Source organism: Seriola lalandi, unplaced genomic scaffold (assembly GCF_002814215.2).
Source record: "Seriola lalandi dorsalis isolate HSWRI2012SDOR001 ecotype SW California unplaced genomic scaffold, Sedor1 jcf7180002054901, whole genome shotgun sequence".
Classification (NCBI taxonomy): domain Eukaryota; kingdom Metazoa; phylum Chordata; class Actinopteri; order Carangiformes; family Carangidae; genus Seriola; species Seriola lalandi.
The window spans coordinates 3,199,710-3,218,106 of record NW_019525453.1 but is presented as its reverse complement, the minus strand read 5'-3'; the positions used below and the strand labels follow the sequence as shown (position 1 = coordinate 3,218,106).

Genomic DNA, 18,397 nt, shown 5'->3' with positions numbered 1-18,397 from the left:
GTATTTGCTTATATAGTTAGATTCCAATGGATGGAGAATGATCTAAGGAGCTCTGAAGAAGGACGAGTAACAGCTAAGAGGCCCCACGGACATGAAGATCTCCAGATCAGTTTGTCACGCGCATCAGAGAGCAAAAGACCAAACAAGCAGTCAAACTTTTGTTACTCAGTTAGAGACTTTGGTGTGTATTGTACCAGATCTGTCCTTTGTCCACAAATAAAACCAGCCACATTGAAGTGATGACTTGTCGGTCTGATTGTGTTCACTTTTTTTATCTCTCTGTCATAAGAAATCATCTTTTCATTAAGGGATAAGAAGGCATAAAAACGAGAGTATAATACGGCATAAAAAGTCATAAAAATAAATTAGTATAGTGAGGCATAAAAATGTCATAGTATATATAGTAAGTGATAAGAATTCATAAAACCGACATGGTAAAGTAAGGCATGACAAGTCATAATAACGTCATAGTATAGTAAGGCATAAAAATTTCATATTGTAGTAAGTCATAAAAAAACATCATAGTAAAGTAAGGAATAAAAATGTTATAGAATAGTAAGTCATAAAAAGACACCATGGTATAGTGGGGCATAAAAACGTTATAGTATAGTAAGGAACAAAAAAGTCATAGTATTGTAATGCATAAAAATGTCACTAGTATAGTAAGGCATAAAAAACTCCACACAGAAAGGCCCCAGGTTGACGAAGTCATAGTATAATAAGGCATAAAAAAAGTTATTTTTATAGTAAGTCATAAAAACGTCACAGTATATTAAGGCATAAAAACTCATAGTATAGTAATGCATTAGACTTGCCAAAAGACCTAATCTTCAAGTCTTCAGACAGTGGCAGGAAGCCGGAGTACTCAGACAGAACCCACGTAGACACAGGGAGAACATACAAAGTAAACACAGAAAGGCCCCAGGCCCGTGTTTTGAACCCAGCACCTTCTCACTGTGAGGTGACAGTTCCATTTTCTTTGGATTTTTTTAAATTTTTAAATTAAACTCACACAGATATATCCACCATTTTATGTTTACTCCTACTAGCAACCTGAATACTAGCCTAAAGAAGACAGAAGCCAGGGTTAACTTGTTAGTTAACACTAGCTAACATGGTTAAATAACATCAGTTGACATTTTTCTGGTGATGTTAGGTACCATTCGATATTCTCACATGACGTGAGCCCTCAGATAGCCCCCGCCCTTTCAGTCAATCAAATGCTAGCATGCCTAAATCAGTTGTCTTGGAGATGTGGCCTCCTGGAGTGCACATTGGAATTATCTACTATGACTTCACTCAACACATAATGTGACTGAGTTCACTCAAATATTGGTAGGGACAATTCTGTCCTTCATGTCCCTACCGTCCGCATGCAAACCTATGCCCTTGGTATTTTTAAATCCAAAAAATGTTCTTTTCGCCCGTGTGCTGTGGTAAATGCTCATTAGAAACCTCACTTACCTGATTCAAGTAGAGCAATTTCCATGAGGAAACTGAAATGTAAAAAAAAACAAAAAAACAGACTTGACAACGTGTTCATTGTTCTGGTATATGTATTAGGTTTCAATAATAACAACTGTTAATTTCTTCTTTTTGGGTACAGATTTACAGACATACCATTTGAATCCAACCTATCAGTTTTTTTTCTAAAAACATTTATACAGAATTGCCTTCAGGTTTTAAAATATACATATTTCCTTCCTGTATTTACAGAATACCAACCCAACATCTTTTGTGGGTTGCAATGAAACACATTGTACAAAACAAATAGGAGGTGGGGGGAGAAACTGGTGAAAGACAGAGGAAAACATGGATCAACAGATAACTTCTATGATAACAGTCACAGGTGATCATTGTGCTTTTATCCGGAGGAACTGCCCCAACTTGAACATCTGCTCAGACATCAGCGGAAGGGAGGAATTCCCTCTCCCTCTCTTTAAATCCACCGCTTTCTTTTTCCCAGAGAGCTTGAGAGCATAAATCAAGGGGAAAAAACAGGACACTCACCCTCCAGATGATATCTCAATCAGGCTGGAATTTCAAAGAACAAAGGAAAAATAAAAATTTTCATTTTACCTGACCCATATACTATGGTTTTTCCTATGTTTAGCAAGTCATTAAAAAAACAGGGTTACACAGAGTTCGAATCTGTTTTTGAAATTACCTCATAAATCCACACTCACTGTAGGAATTTCACCTCATGGCACAGTGGAGAGAGATGAAACTTGTCAAATCCACTGATGAAGAGGAAAACAGTCTGAGTCCTTCCCCTCACGTTTCCTCCTGTCCTGTAGATGTCACTACTGAAAAATGTTCATACACCACAAAGAAACTCTGCTCTCTAATGAATGACTATGAAGCCTACACCTGTCAAAGACTATTTGCTCAAAAAAGGGACAAGAATCTGGACCTGCGATGGCTTTCACTGCGCTGAGTCACAGTGTGTTAAAGTAACAGGGAGGTGGTGAGTTTACAGAGATCTGGAAAAGACAGAACTGAGAAAAAAAAAATTACAACTTCGTTAAAAATTAAGGAGGTGTAAATTACTAAGAGGGTCCCTGTGCCTGGTGGATGAGAGGATGAACTACTACCATGACACATACAGTACTGGATGTTAGGCATGGCCACCTGACATGGCTGAGTAGTTGAACATGAGTACATTCTGCACAGGGCTTTTGGGGGTGGGACGGGTAACAGGATGTATGGATGCTGGCGTCAAGTCCAGAGGTCTGACTGACCGACCGACCGGCCCGGCCCGAAGCTGCCGTCGCACATTGTCCCACAACCGGAGCTCAGCTGGTGTTTGGCGTCGACCCAGTGTGATCGGCTATGAGCCGCCCTCAGCCGCTCTGGATGTACTTTTTGATGACCACGCAACCGTGTCTGAAGAGCGGGCAGGGCAGTGACTGCAGTAGTGCCCAAGTGTTGGTGCAAGGGTCGAAGGTTTCCATGTTGCCAAGGGCCGGACCCTCGCTGCTCACGATACCTCCTGTGGCATAGATCTTCCCGTCCAGGATCACAGCACTGCAAATCACACAATTTGTTTTGTTCAGTTGTCTTCCTACAAATTATAATCCTTAAAAGGAATAGTTCAACATTTTAGAATATATGTGTATCCACTTTCTGCTGGGAGTTAGATGACACAGTTGATACTATTCTCATGTCCGTGAATTAAATATGAAGCAACTGCCAGCAGCCAGTTAGCATAGACTCCAAAAATCAGGAAACAGCTAGCCTGGCTTTTTTTGGGGGGAGATTATGCATCCATTTGTTGGGGTCATTTGTGTAATCCGTACAAAAACTGAAGTGTGAAAACCACAAATCCCCATTTTACAGGGGGTTATGTGCCTATTTCTTGGGCACGACCAGTAACCGTCTTGAGTTTCTTGTGGTTGCTGGGCAACTGCTCAGAGCAAAGACACAGCTGGACACATAACCCCCATTAAAACCATGAAATTTTGTTTTTAACACCGCAGTTATTGTATGAATTATTCACCACGATAATAATGAGTTAATAGGTGAGTTTTAGGCAGATTTTGTTAACAGGCTAGCAATATCCCTGTTTCCAGTCTTTGTGCTAAGCTAACTGGCTGCAGATTGTAGCCTTATATTCAGTGATTAGACAGAAGTGGTTTCATTGTCCTCATCTCGCACTGCCAGAGAGAAATTATTCCTTTAAGATTGTTCATTACATCAAACCGTTTTGATACCATTGAAGGTCAGCATTATTTCATTAGCCTTAGCATTAATGTTAGGGGTGGAATAAACGTTTACCGTTGCTAACAGTGCATCAGAACTGGATTAAGTTGCTGCTCATGCAAATATTTCCTTCTGCTGCTGTTTCATAACGAAAACATTCAACTGGCAAACACATGTGGCTACCAAACACATCATCTTTGGTACAAATAATGAGAGGTCATCAATGTCAGGAAGATAAGTGGCTGAAAGCAAGTGTGACCTAATGTGGCTTTGCTATTTGATAGCTACAGTATGAGTCACAGCAGCAGGAATATTGCTCTTATTGTTAATCGTGACCAGACAACAAAGGCAAACAGAAGAAAACATCTTCACAAGCATGCTGATTGTCGTGTTGGGCGCCACGCCTGAGATTATTTGACATCTCTAAAACATGCTCTCAACATGCCCAACAAGGCTACTTTGTAAGGTAGGAAAAAAAAACCCCACACACATTACATTCCCTCTTGAGGGCGAAAGAGAAAACTAATGAAAAAGCAAATATCTGTACAAATGTGCTCATTTGATATGAGAAACAGAAACAGGAGTTTGTGTGCAGAGAGGATTAAAACTTGGGCTGTAAGCTGATTAGGGCTTTGTACTCCTATTGGGGTTTGGAACGATCTACATTTACATAAGGTGCACGCTCAAACACACACATATACACACACACACATACAGCGAACAACATGCAGTCCTATTGCAGAAATTCACAACACTGTTGGGACTGAAAAAGATTATTACATAAAGCCTAAATCTACTCAGAGAGAAAGCACAGCTGATCCAAAATGGAGAGCGTGCAGGGCAAAGCCTGGAGCTGCTCTTCTTGATAAACAGAGGGGAGGTGCGGGTCTGCAGAGGGTCGGACGCAGCGAGGGGAGAATATCAGCTCTCCTGCACAATGACCTGGTAGACTTCATCTTCTGTGCAGGAGCATGCACTGCAGATAGTGCTATTTCTGAGTAGTTCTCTTCTGGCAGCTCTGCGTGTTTGTTGTTCGCCCTCCTTCCCCCCATCACTTCCTCTCTTGCATCAGACTTAGTTAAATGTAGCAGAACAGCTGCCTGGCGTGTGCTGGTGCAGCTTATCAATAACTCTGACAACATGATTTATGTTATACATTCTGCACATAAGATCACTGTCTGTAATTGCTTCCCAAATGTATTTCACGCATGCTTCTTCCTTTCTCAGCTTCTGCAAAAAAAACAAAAAAACAGCTCGGGCCCAGAAAAGTGTGAGTTCATTATCCAGCAAACTCCACACCTCAGTGGCTTGAGCTGACTGGGATATTAGGACATGATCCCACTGTTGTTAGTTTTCATTTATCTCCCTTTATCAGCCATTATGTGTCCACAAATTCTATTAAAGTTACAGGTGTAGACTATAGTTTCCTACTTTTTTTAGAACACAAACATTATTAGAACACAAATAAACCAAAAAAATCCAAATGACTCATATATCACCCTAATAACGCCTAATACAACAAAACAGAATGAAATGCTTTGACGGAAAGTTGATTTAATCAAACAAAGTACTTGTATTTTGAACAAATGCGGTTTGTTTTTTTCAGTGTGACAGACAGCGTCTGTGTTACTGATCAAACTAATTTAAAGATCAAGCCCATGAATTAGAAAACTATTCTATTAAGGGAGAAGTTTCACTACTGAAATGCATCGTCCAGAAACATTGTCAGCCCACAACTGGTGTTCAAATCTTATTTAGCTGACTCAAATACATTTTCCCTGTGCAACAGTTTACCTGTGTTATAACACCAGACTGACAGATTACTGATAATCCTAAAATTTACATACAGACAGATTTCTTAGGACAATTTTAAGGATAAACCTGAATAAATAAGTGGAGAAACATAATGAATGCAGATGCTTCCACACAGGTGCACTGCATGGTACTATTAAACAATTACCATCCAATCATGGTCTGTGGCATCATGTGTAAAATGCTGAGCAGGCCCAGTTAATTCAGATTTTGTATCAAGATAGCAAAAGGGAAAGATCTGTGACTTTGAAAGAGGGTTCATTGGGGGAGGAGCTTCAATCACAAAGACTGTCTCAGCTGGTTGGTGTTTCAGTAGGAACAGTGACTAGAGTGACATCTGCATTTAGATCTATGGTAAAGATGTCAGTACATACGGTCAGAGGGGCGACTGCACATTTAATGACTGTGATGCTCATGCATTCGTGTGATATGGAAGGGGAAACAGAAAAGCAACTCTCCCTCAGATGACTGAGAATGCCAATGCAGGATGTGATGGGGGTGGGGGGTGTGGGGTGGGGGGGATCAAGCGTTTCTATTCTGATGGGAATGGTCTCTTCCTGGATGACAATGTCCCCATCCATAGGACACGTAGAGTGTGATTATGAAAATGATGTGAATCATATGCCATAGTAACCAGATCTCAATTCAATGTGAGATTTTGGACCACCACCATCATCAAAACACCAAACGAGGGAATATCTTTAGGAAGATTGGTGTTCATCCCCCCAGTAGAGTTCAGAGACTTGCCAAGGAGCAATGAAGCTGTTCTGGCAGCTTGTGGTAGCCCAACACCACACTAAGACACGTTATGTTGGTTTCCCTTAGATTTATCACCCGTCTGTATGTTTTAAGGATTTGCAATAATGTCACAGGTTATTTAACTTACATGTGGTGCTGCAACATTAATAATCTCTTACCTGCAGAACTGCCGAGAGTGATTCATGTTGGGACCAGCCTTGATATTGCCTTTGTCTGGGTCATAGATAGTGGTGGCTCGAGCGTAGGCTCCTCCCAGGATGAATATAAAGCCGTTTAGACTCACTGCAGGGGCGTATTTGTTATCTAAAGATATGAGAGGAAGACAGAGAGAAAGGAAGGAGAGGAGAGTTTTTTGTTAAAGAAAACACAGCTTTTGTTTGCATGTCATTCTCTCACACAGCAGAAATTTCCATTCAGTATAATGGTCTCAATTTGTTTTTTTTCCCCCCATTCTTTTCCCTGCGGTCCCCAGGCCACATGCAAAAATCTTCATCAACATTCTCCTTATCACTTTACAGATGTGCCATTCTCAAGATTGCTTTGGAAGAAAAAAAACAGAATAGATGGCAAACCAGTGAAAAAGTGGAGTTCATAAATCACTACGGCTTTATTGGGTTCTGCTCCGAAATATGTTTGGGCTTGGCAGCAATATAAAAGAGTTACCTAAGTCCCAATAATTCACAATTGCATTACGCCCTCTGGCACGTCTATAGATTCAGAAAGAATAAATAAATAAATAAATAAATGAATAAATAAAAGAAAAAAACACTGCACATGTATTGGAAATACATGAGTGAACAGGTGGGATACTGTGCATACTGTATAATTCAATCTGATACAGTATATAGCACATGAAGAAAACAGAGGCATTGAAGCAGCACCGCTGAAGAATTACAGATGATGGGAAACAAAATGAAACAGTGGTTTGTGTGGAACGACGCCATTGGAAACCTGCAGCTTGCGAGCAGCAGCCCTGCTGTGTGGGAAGAGAAAGTGTATTTCAAACTCAGAGCAATTTCTCTCGAGCAGACTGCAGCTGGCCAATTTACAAGCAGCATGAATAATGCACCAACACTTGGCCGTGAGCTGCCGTCCTCGCTGTTTTCTGCCACAATGGACGGACATCCCTCATTGGGGACGGGTAACAGGAGGAGTAAAGTCTGACGCCTTAATAACAGCGATGGGAAGCCTAAAAGCTTCTCTTGTGTAGTGAACCACCTCCCCTTTTTTCTCTGTCTTTTCTCCAGCTGCTGAGAGGAGTCGGACATGTTTAATTAACAGGTCACCTCTGGAGACGAGAGGTGCTTCTGCTACTCCTCATACTGACTGTGTGAATGAGCCACTCGGCGCAAGTATATAACTCATAATGTTCTGTAACAACAAGACTGTGAGTCTGCAGCCACGCTAGCAGCTCTGTGAGGCTGCTTACACACAGCAGTGCTTTGAACTAAATGCTAACATCAGCAGGCTAATATCCTCGCAATGTCAATGCTAGCACGCTGATGTTAAGCATGCATAATGTTTACAATGTTCACCATCTTGAGTTTAGTGTGTTAGCGTGCTAACATTTCCTCATTAGCACTAAACTCAAAGTAAAGCTGAGACTGAGGAATATTATTAGTTTACTTGGTTATAAAGAACTGGGTCAAAGTTTGACCTGACGATGGCACTAGAACTGAAGCTAAAGGCTATCGAATTGAATTGTAAGTAATTCCAATGCATCCGGAGGAAAGTCAGTGTCAAATTTTATAGCAATCTATCCAACAATTGTTGAGACATTTGCTCAAAGCCACAAATGTAAATCTCACAGTGACACTAGAGGAAAAGTCAATGTATCACCAAAGTCATTGGTGATTCATCCTCTGGGGACCATGAAAGTACATACAAAATGGCAATCCATCCAATAGTTACACTGAGGTGGTGGACTAACTGACAGACAGTTTTTTCATGTCTATTACCACACTCATCACTTACACACTGCAGTCCAGTCTGAACGTCTACTGCAACCATCGGACATATCAGCTTCAATTTCTGCCCCTGAGAAGCAAGTTGCCACTGTCTTTTACCTTTATCTCATTGATATGCCACTGCCAGTCTTTCTGAACGTGAGCGTGTGTGTACATGATGTTTTGTGTTAGGTCCGATAAATACAGAGCACTCATTTCTCTCTGCTCGGCACCTGAGGCTGAATAATAACAGGATGTAGGGCTGTGCAATTAATCGAACTTTATTTTCGATTACGATTTTGGCCTCAAACGATTATGAAAACAAGACAGTCGAGGGACAACGATTATTGTGCGGCGTTCTGTTTCACAACAAATTTCAGCCTCCCTACAAAAACCATCCGACGCTATCGGTTCCGCTCTCGGTACGGAAGGAAAATAGATTTCGAATTTGTTGTTGCAACATAAAAATTCTCTTTCACATTCACCAACTCCAATTCTGATGATGACATTCGTTTATGATGCATTTTCGCTTTTCCCTGCATCTCATCTGCATCTCTCTCTCTCTGACCCTGTGTGTGAGGGGCGGGGCAGCGCTCTCTCACGCTCGCGCTTACACCGACATACACGCACACACACGCGCGCACACACACACGCACACACAAACATACACACACACACACACATATACATATACACACACAGATGCTAGTTCAGGCTTTTTCATGCAATGAAACACGAGCGACCTCGGTAAAAATCCGTCACATACGGACTGAGAAATTGGGGGGTGGAGGGGATCATCCTAAAATATCTTTAACTTATATTGTGTATAACGGGAATAACAAGATACACACAGCGCTTTTTGTTTTGAAATATTTGTTTAGTTTTTTTCCAAAGTCAATGAGAAATCGTTTTGAATAATTGTGATCTCAACATTAATCAAAATAATTGTGATTATGATTTTTGCCATAATGCAGCCCTAACAGGATCCTCTCAAAGCAAAAAGCTCTCTCTCTTCCCCAACAGAAACTCTCACCATCTCTTGGTGCCTCTCTGTTGTGGCCCAACACTAAGTGGCAGGTTGGAGTGCTTGGAGGAGCTCCACGCAGGTGAATCTCATTCTCATTTGGCGAGACTGAAAGGACTGCTGTCAGGGTTCAAGATCTCTCCACCACTTTGCTTTTGCATTTATCCCCTGTCCGTCCAACAACACAGACACAGGTAGAGTAGTAATGTCTGTGTCAGCTGAAAACTTTCTAATTCTGAGAAAAACCTTGCTATTCTTCAAGTCTCACAATGGATTCTGTTTGGTTTCACTGCTTTGAGGTTAGAAAACAGTCAAGAATCTATAACTGATCACACTCTACATAAAATATGAATAAAGGGAAGGAAAAAAACCAGACAGCAAAACAAGGTTTCAACACGGCAGCGGTGATAGAAGTACAGCTGGGCCTGCGGGGCAACATGAACTGACGCAGCCTCTCACACCCTGATAAAACAGCTTAGTCACCGCGTCTGGGACCCCTCAGGCTGAGGTCAAGGACGAGCAAACAAGTAAAAACACACACACACACACAGCTTTGATGAAATTTGTGGATTCTGTCTAAACAAACACCTTGTTGTTCCCCTCACATCCTCTCCTATCTGATTCCTGCATCAACACAACAGATATCTGATCCTATAAAACCAGAACACTACAGCAGTGATAACACACAGACACACACACAAATATATCATAACTCACTCAATCAAACCAATACTGTATACTATATAGATCTAGATAAGACTGCTTTCGCTGATAAAGACTCCCAAACAGCAATCGTCATCACAAAGCCATCGACATGGAAACGTGCGGTTGGTCACAGACGGAGGAGGAAGAAGAAGTAAACAAGACATTCTCCAACAAAAAAAGATGGAGGACGAGGCGCTGGGTATCCTCTCCACCGTCCTGCGTCCTTGCAGAGAGCATGAGGGAGCAGGAGAAATAGGACAAAGAAGCTTCAGTTCCTGTTGCCAGAAGCTTAGATAAGATTACAACAAGGTAATTGGAGCAGCAAAAACAAATTTTTTTCACACAATGTCCTTTTATTTGGTGTGAGGAGAATAAGAGCAGCCTTTGAAATGACGGGCCAAAATAGCAGAAAGAGGATGATGTGTTTTATTCAGTGTGATAGAGAATGGGTGGGGGGACATGTCCAATTAGGTAACTATGGAAACATCTCCACCTCTCTTGCTCTGTTACTTTCCCTTCCTCTTTCTCCACCTCTCAATTGCCATACTTGTTTGGCTTCTACGTCATTTGCGTGAGTAATTGTTCTACAGTCAATTTCCTGATAAAGCAATCTGGTCGCAGCGTTTCTGCTCTCGGTCCCTGGAGCCGACCAGTCGATGGAGACCTGTCTGTCACCTGGGGAAGGGCTCTGGGTATATACTGGGGGGAGCCAGCTGGGGACTCACACAACACGCGTTTCCATGTGTTGTGTGAAAAGATGTGTGACAGTAAGTGAGTCTTTGTGTGTTTTTGATGCCTCGGCCACACCGCTTACCTCTACCTGTGCATGACGACTACCTCGCTGAACTGCTGCAGCTCACATATTGACATAATATAATTATATCCTACACAATGTTTCTGCTGTGACTCTTTACATGTAGCGTACACTTTCTCCTTTAATAACATGTAATTTCTAAAATGGCTAAAAATAAATACATTTTTTTTATGTTTGTGACATTCAGATACACCCTAGACATAAACTATAGTGAAAGATGAAAAAAATAATAATTTCACGTCTGGCTTACACAGGTGACGTAAGCAGTGTGGCCCATACCTTAGTTTGGCGTCTCAGTGTGTTAGCCCTAGTACAGCAGAGGTTGACAGGGATGTCAGTAGTTTTGCAGGATTTGGCCATAACCAAGCTGAACATATTGAAATTTTGGGCTAATGGTAGCACAAAGTTAAAACAATTCATCCTTAGGCACACATGACTTTCTGTCCCAGATTTAATGGCAATCCATCCAGTAGTAGTGGGCGGACATCCTTCAAGCCATGATGCTAGCATAGCCAAATATATATATATATATATATATATATATATATTTAAAACAGAGATTAAAGTCTTACATGTTCTGTTGGACTTTGGGATTTAATTTTAATCAAATGAGATACAGAGTTCCACAAGTTGGGGGTCACTATTTCTTATTAAAAACTGCTCTTATTAAGAACTGCTATGTTCTGTAAGATGATGAATAGGAGTCTGTGTGGTTGAATAAGAGTGACTGTGTGGAAAAAAAAACATGGATTGAAGTGGGAGACTCACCTCCTTGAAACATATCTTGTATGTAAAAAAATACTTATTTCAAAAGCATTAATATCATAAATTGTAAGAAGCTGATGCTGGAGTAAAGAAGCCAAATGGGAGCAGGGATTTCAATAGATTGCAAATCTAGAAAGATATTTTTCAGCAAGTAGTTGCTGAAATTGTACTTGTTCATACTATATTGCAATGCCAAAAGAAATTACAAATTAAAGAGCTCTATGGATTAATCAGAGTAGCAAGGACATTTTTAAAGAGATGTTACAGGCTGATTTTTTTTTAAATGTCATCTTTCTGTGCTGTGAGCACCACAAACAAAAATCCTTTCACCTCCATTCTATTGAGGTTGAAGCAGAACTCTCAGAGACAAATATCTCAAAACCTTGGCATTTTGGTAATTTTGGGGAGCTGACCTTTAAGAAAGGCAATGAGGCTTCATAAATAGTTTACTGCATGTGTGCGTGCTCAGTTATGCTCCCATGTTGCAGTACATATACTGCTTGGTAGACAGATATTGAAGACAAAGGAAGGTATAGATGAATGAACCTGCAGAGACACTGTGCATCTCAATAGACATGTTGAAGGGACTATTTTTGGCACAAGTAATATTATTTTTCACTCTGCAAGAGATAGGAAGTCAGTCCTGATAAGTGTTTGTGAAACCCATTTGCAGGCCATGCGGGAGATGGTCCATGCAGAGGGAAAACACACACACATACACACACATACACAGGCGCACAGTCACAGAAAACACACACAGCTGTATTTGTGTCAGTCGATAAGACAGTGCTGAGAGACAGAGCGAGGAGGTGTATGGAAGGGGAGACTGAGACTGAGAGAGGGGGAGAGATAGAGATGAACAGAGAGATTAGAGAGAGAGAGTGATGGAGGGAGGCAGAGGGTTGATCGAGAAGTGCTCCCCACCCGCTCACTAAAATCATTGCCGGCCCAATTTCACAGGAAGCACTAAACCCGTCCATTATCTCCTGGCTCACTGGCTGTCAGACGCAGGCTCATCTACACCCTGACAGATGACGGTCTGTCTGTCCACGTGTGTCATGCACACACGCACACACACACACGCGCACACACACACACACACACACACACACACACACACACACACACACACACACAAAGACAAACAGCATGCACGCGCGCACACGCGCGCGGAGTGGAGTAACCTCCTGGCTCGTTACATAATTCATGTGCTGTGTACCTGTGCCCCCGGGGGATGTATGGTTGATATGAGGTAAGCAGAGGTTGTGTGTCTGCATCTGTGTGTGTGTGTGTGTGTGTGCATTTGAGTGTTTCTCACCACACTTTTCTTTCATTTCTCCTCTGCCAGCTGCTCTGTCAACCCTTTAATACCATTCAGCTCTCGCCCCAAACACCCCCGTTACGTAATCATCATTTCACTCGCAGTAGTCTCTCTCAAAAGGCAGTAATAATAGTGAGCAAGTTTCTGGGCCACGGTGCTGAAGGAAGTGCCTCTGTGCTTGTGCTTTAATGACACAAGAACAACTTCTTGTCAGGAAACATTTGAATTTAAACACATTTTTGACCCAGTGTTTCTCTCTGATGCCTACTGCTCTCAGTGTTGCCTGCAACAGCAAGTCCCTATCTGAGATAATGATTCTCTTTTTTTAAAAGCAGCAATTGGATGGCTCTTTTCCCTGAGAATCCTTCATGTGCCAATGTCTTAAATGGGATAATTAAGCATCAAATATAGAGTTTATATTGTGTGGAAAATTAATCTCAATGAATGCAAAAAGCTTTTTTTCTTTTCTTTTGCTTTTGCAGTATTTATTTCTGTTGGAGCATTAAAGGAATATTTCCACATTTTGGGAATTGTGTTTATTTGCTTTGTTGTAAAGGGTTAGATAAGAAGAAATAGTTCAGCACTTAATCCCTGTAAAATAGCAAATTATGTTTTTACATTTTGGTTTGTGTATTGATTAAGCAAAAAAGTTATCACATATTAATTAGTGAGTTTTAAAGATGGTTGGACGTGGATTTTGATACCTTTGGATAGAGCCATGCTCTCTCTCCCTGTCTCTAGTCTTTGTGCTAAGTTAACTGGCTTCTTGACATAGCCTTATATTTAACAAACAGGTGTGAGAGTGTATCAATCTTCTTGACTCTAACTCTTCACAAGAAAGCTAATGAGTGCATTTCTTAAAATGTCAAACTTTGTTTTATTATTGTTTTAACACAGTGGGTTTTGAAATGTCGCATATGTTTTTATGTGTGTTATAGTGCTTTTCAGGACAAATGTTAAAAAAAGGACAAGCAGGATATTTTTTCAAATCAATAGCCATCATTCCTATACTGCATCTTTCAAGGACATATTTCTGTGAAAAAAAAACTGCCTGTGGTTAAGATCTTTGCACTGTGAACACAGCTGTTAGTGTTTTGAATCACGCAGAGTTGTTCACTGGGTGTTTTTCCCGCTACCTTGGAGATATGGCAGCTTGGTTAAAGTGTTTCTTCTGGTGCTGCGTCCTTCACAGGTCCCCAGTGGCTCCCAATGGAACGTGGCTGCAGGTTTGTGCGGTGAATAAATACAGAGTTTGGCCAATAACATGTCAGAAGCTGTGGTCAGACCCACCTATCATTTCAGCTATGTTCCTCACATTGTAATGGAAGAGCAATAACATGGAAAGATGGGAAATACTGAGTAGGATGATAACAATAAGGAAAAACTACAGGAATGGAAAAGGTCATCCACTGATCACAAAGTGTAATACTGCAGACTAACTGTATGACATTATGTTTCCTTCAAAAGACATCAGGAGTTTATAGTTTCACCCGGAGCAGTCAAGTACATGATATGGGATGGTGTTCAAGTGGGTTGAGTTGTGAGAACACTGATGTCGATGTTGCAGTAACCTTAATATTGTAATATCATGCTACTAACAAGCCAACTGCAGGGGATAGCAAGCAACCGCCACAACCGTTACATTCACTTTTTTTTTCTTTCTGTTTTTCATGAGGCCGTTAGGCCCTTCTTGTTTTACACTTCAATACGTGCAGGGAATGTTAAACCACTCAGGTCACTACAGTGGATGACTGGAAAAAGCACTTGCCTGATACTTTGATTAATATTTCCATAACGGATTTATGTAGGGACCTACTTTAAAAAATGTCTTACCATTTTTCCATTACAATAAGCTTGTGATTATAATCCTTCCAGGGGCTTTGTAATCCATCATGGAAACTCGTGTTAATTTTGGATATTTTCAAAAACAAAAGAAAATGAATAAATGAAAATAAAAAAATCAATAAATCTGTGTTTTGTGTCCTTATTAATCGATTATTTACAGTAAAACAGCTGATATAACCTGTTCTGATTATTGAAATTAATGGCAGCCATATTGACACCATTTCTACCAATCTTAAACTGTGTTATTCAACAGTGTGTAAAGACCTAAGGAGGGATGTCATTTGCCAAAACTCACTACCTGAGAACATGGTAAGAATGGGGCTTGTTCACTCTTCCACCATTTGTATTGCAATTTTTCTTCAATTTCACAAGGGATCTGTAAAGATGGCAGGCAGCTTACCTCTCTTGTCATCAGCTCAACACTAAACAAACATGGAGAGGCTACCAGTAGGGGGGCAGTGGGGGGCATTAGGGGATTAGGGTAATGGTAGAGTTAACGTATCCTTGCATTCAGAAATCTAGTGAAGCATAAAATCACCCTTCAGAGACAAAATATTCTGTGAAAATTGTAATCTGGAAATTGTGCGTCATGTGCCTTATCCTGGACAGAAACCGCTTTGCACCTTGGCACCACTGACAAAATTGATTGCCTGATAAAGAAGTATTTAATTTGTTTTAAAACTGTCATCTTTTTCATTTAAAAAGCAACAACATAACAAATAATAGCCTAACAATAAAGTTTATGTATATAGCACTAAAATCAGGATTAGGCGCTAATACCATGTGCTGAGCCGTCCAAAATCTTCACCCGAGTTCCTAATCAACCGGACAACCATAATGGAAGCCCAAAGACTCCAAAGATTAAAAGAATGCATGCATATAAATGGTTACAGTAATGTTGTTGCAACATATGCCTTTTCCAGTTTTGCTGTTATACTGCTAATGAAAAAGGTTAATAATCCTGTTTTTTCATTTTTCATGGAGGAGAGCAGTTTAGCTTGTGAGTGGATCATTCTCTCTCACATGCAAAATGTTAAGGCATAATGAGGGAAAAGAGACCACACATTTGGGAATATAGAACCACATCCTGGCACACACTGGTTTAAAAAGGAAACAACAGCTCTGTCAGAATACAAAAGGTGATATAACAATGGCAGCACATCCCCGAGGACATAACATCGCTTCACCTTGTGTTGAAGCTTGTGTGTGAAAGAATGTGCTCGTGAATCTTTGACAAAAACTGTGGGTGTTGTCACCTGTCTTACCTATCATGGGCGATTCAATAAAACTCCAGGTGTTGCTCTGTGGTACGTAGGACTGGAGGACACCTGCCGAGCGCCCGGCCTCATTCACACCTCCGAACACGTAGACCTTACCTCCGCACACTGTGGCTGCTGCAGAATGGACCGGCTTGGGCAGAGGAGACACTGTTTCCCACTGGTTGGTGATGGTGTCATACCTGAAGAGAAAAAAGGAGATTTTTAGATATTTTGATGTTTGATTTGTTGTATAGATCTATAGTAATTTAAATCTCAGATATATTACAATTAATCTAATACATGATCCTAATCAAGAGAAATGTGATGAAATGCAGATAAAGTTTCAGACTTGACTGATAAAGTCATGACCTCACTTCTATTAAAGCGATCCACATGGGGGAATCTCTAAATTATTCTAACATTCTGCAGTCTGTCATTTATACCCCCACACACACACACACACACACACACACACACACACACACACACACACACACACACACACACACACAAACTCTATACAGAAACACTCTGATTTTAAAGTTCCCACTGCTCTGAATTCACAGTGAAATGCTCGTTTTGGCTCCAGGGCTGACAGATATAATTAGCAGAATGCCTACACCACCAGGGAAGATGAAAAAGACCAACCATTACGTACAATGACAGCAATTAAAGCAATTACACAAAGCAACATATGTTGGGAGCTACAAGCCATTAGTCTCTAGAGTTGGGCTGTGTGTCAATGCTGAGCTTTGGACCTTTCTCACTGAGCCCCTCTTTGGCAGAGACTTCAACGCCAAGCCTAAAACTCAGCCGACCCAAACTGGCACAAACAGGCGCAGCCAGATGAAAGGGCCTGACACAATGGGCTGCATGACAACAAGACACTGGCTTATGGGATTGTGCCCTTGTCAGAGGTTGAGGGTGTGTGCGTATTTATATGTATATTTCTTAAATTTGCATTTGTGTTTAGTGTGCGTGCTGTATATGTGCGTTTAGATATGTGTTTGTGTGTGTGTTTTTTTGCCCCGTGGCTCTATTAGCGCAGTGTGTTAGCAGTGTAATCCTGTGTCCATGGGCCACTGATCAAAGCAACCGCGCCGACAGCCTTCCAGCTGGAGTAGGCCTCATTAGAGAGCTGCAAACAGATCCAGGATCTGTGATTAAAACACACCTCCATTCAGACTAAAGCAAGCCTTCTTAATCAAGGTTGTCTCTTTGTTATAAAAGAAAAACATCTTAACATGAAAAACCATATCCAAGTCCCCTGGGACAACAAACCTTACACTTCAAGAGGGATGCTTTAAAAAAGTAGACTCCCGCACTGTCACTTGAAGGCAATTTTTAAAGGACAATTTTCCACAGGGGTCAATGACCTTCATTTGGTGTTTTACCTCAATTTTGCACACACACAGGTGTCAACTTCATTTCTTTTTCTTTTTACCTCTTCATATGACATACCAGTCAAAAACATACAGGTGTGTAAAGATATTTTTTTCAGTTTACTTTAGATGCTTTCCTGCTGCATCTCCTGTGGCATTTGAAGTCACGCTGAATTTAAACGACACCTGGAAGCAATGGTTGCATCCAGCTTCCTGTGAGAAGGCTGTTAGATAAAGTGCGAGAGGAGACGAGTGAATTAGCCTTTGGGAATATTCTCTTCGGGGGTCCGATAATGTCCTTGGCAACAGATGCTGAGGGGACGGGTTTAAATCGACTGGCAGTCTGAGAAAGTGGTGACACAGAAGACACTCAGGGAAAGGTGGACTCAAAACACTCAGAGTGCCAATTAGCATTGTTTAAACACAGACACAGACACACACGCACGCAAACACACATACCAGCATCAGGTTGAGTAACTGAGCCCTGCTGAGATAGAAGGACTAACATGTGTCTCATTCTCTGGCGGATGTAATTACCCCTCGGACCACATCAGGGGAGGTTCATAAATTTAAGGGTCAGACACTGCTGAGTGAAGCTGATTACAGGATACAAAAGGGCATAAGGACTACTACAAACAGCTGGTCATGATGAGAAAAGATAAAAGAAAAAAAATCCAAAACACTCAATTCTGCACAAAAAAAAAATCTTAAAACAACATCTACTGTTTACCGTTTTTCTGGCCCTTCTTACATTATCCTCTGGTTTCAGAACCATGTCTTTGTAACCAAATACACCACAAAGTTAAAGCTGCAATAATCAATATTTTTTTTTGAAGCAACAGATCAAAGGCAGCATAATGTAAATGATGTTGCTCGTAGTTATGAATTATCACCCAACCTTTCAGTTCCTCTCAGCTCTGCACAGTTTTTTTAGCCCATTGGTTTGATGGAACTGTTGATTGAACTGTGACGACTTTACTCTTTTGGTTCACTCTCTCTGCTCTCATCAACCTTGTTTCAATACTCAAAAAGCAACTGCTTTCAGTAAAATTGCAGCGATAAA

The 18,397-nt window shown here is 41.0% G+C and overlaps 1 protein-coding gene across 2 annotated transcripts in view; it reads right to left on the bottom strand.

Annotated features, from left to right (window-relative positions):
* Nucleotides 1-1,538: 1,538 nt before the first annotated feature.
* Nucleotides 1,539-18,397, bottom strand: part of klhl29 (kelch-like family member 29) — a 202,479-nt gene continuing 185,620 nt past the window's right edge. For both annotated transcript variants that reach the window (XM_023430264.2, XM_023430263.2), the window contains exons 13-15: nt 15,959-16,152; nt 6,432-6,576; nt 1,539-3,027 (exon numbers count right to left, since the gene is read on the bottom strand). In XM_023430264.2, coding sequence (XP_023286032.1) covers nt 2,844-3,027; nt 6,432-6,576; nt 15,959-16,152 — 523 coding nt within the window. In that variant the 3' untranslated portion in view covers nt 1,539-2,843. The remainder of the gene's footprint in view (nt 3,028-6,431; nt 6,577-15,958; nt 16,153-18,397) is intronic.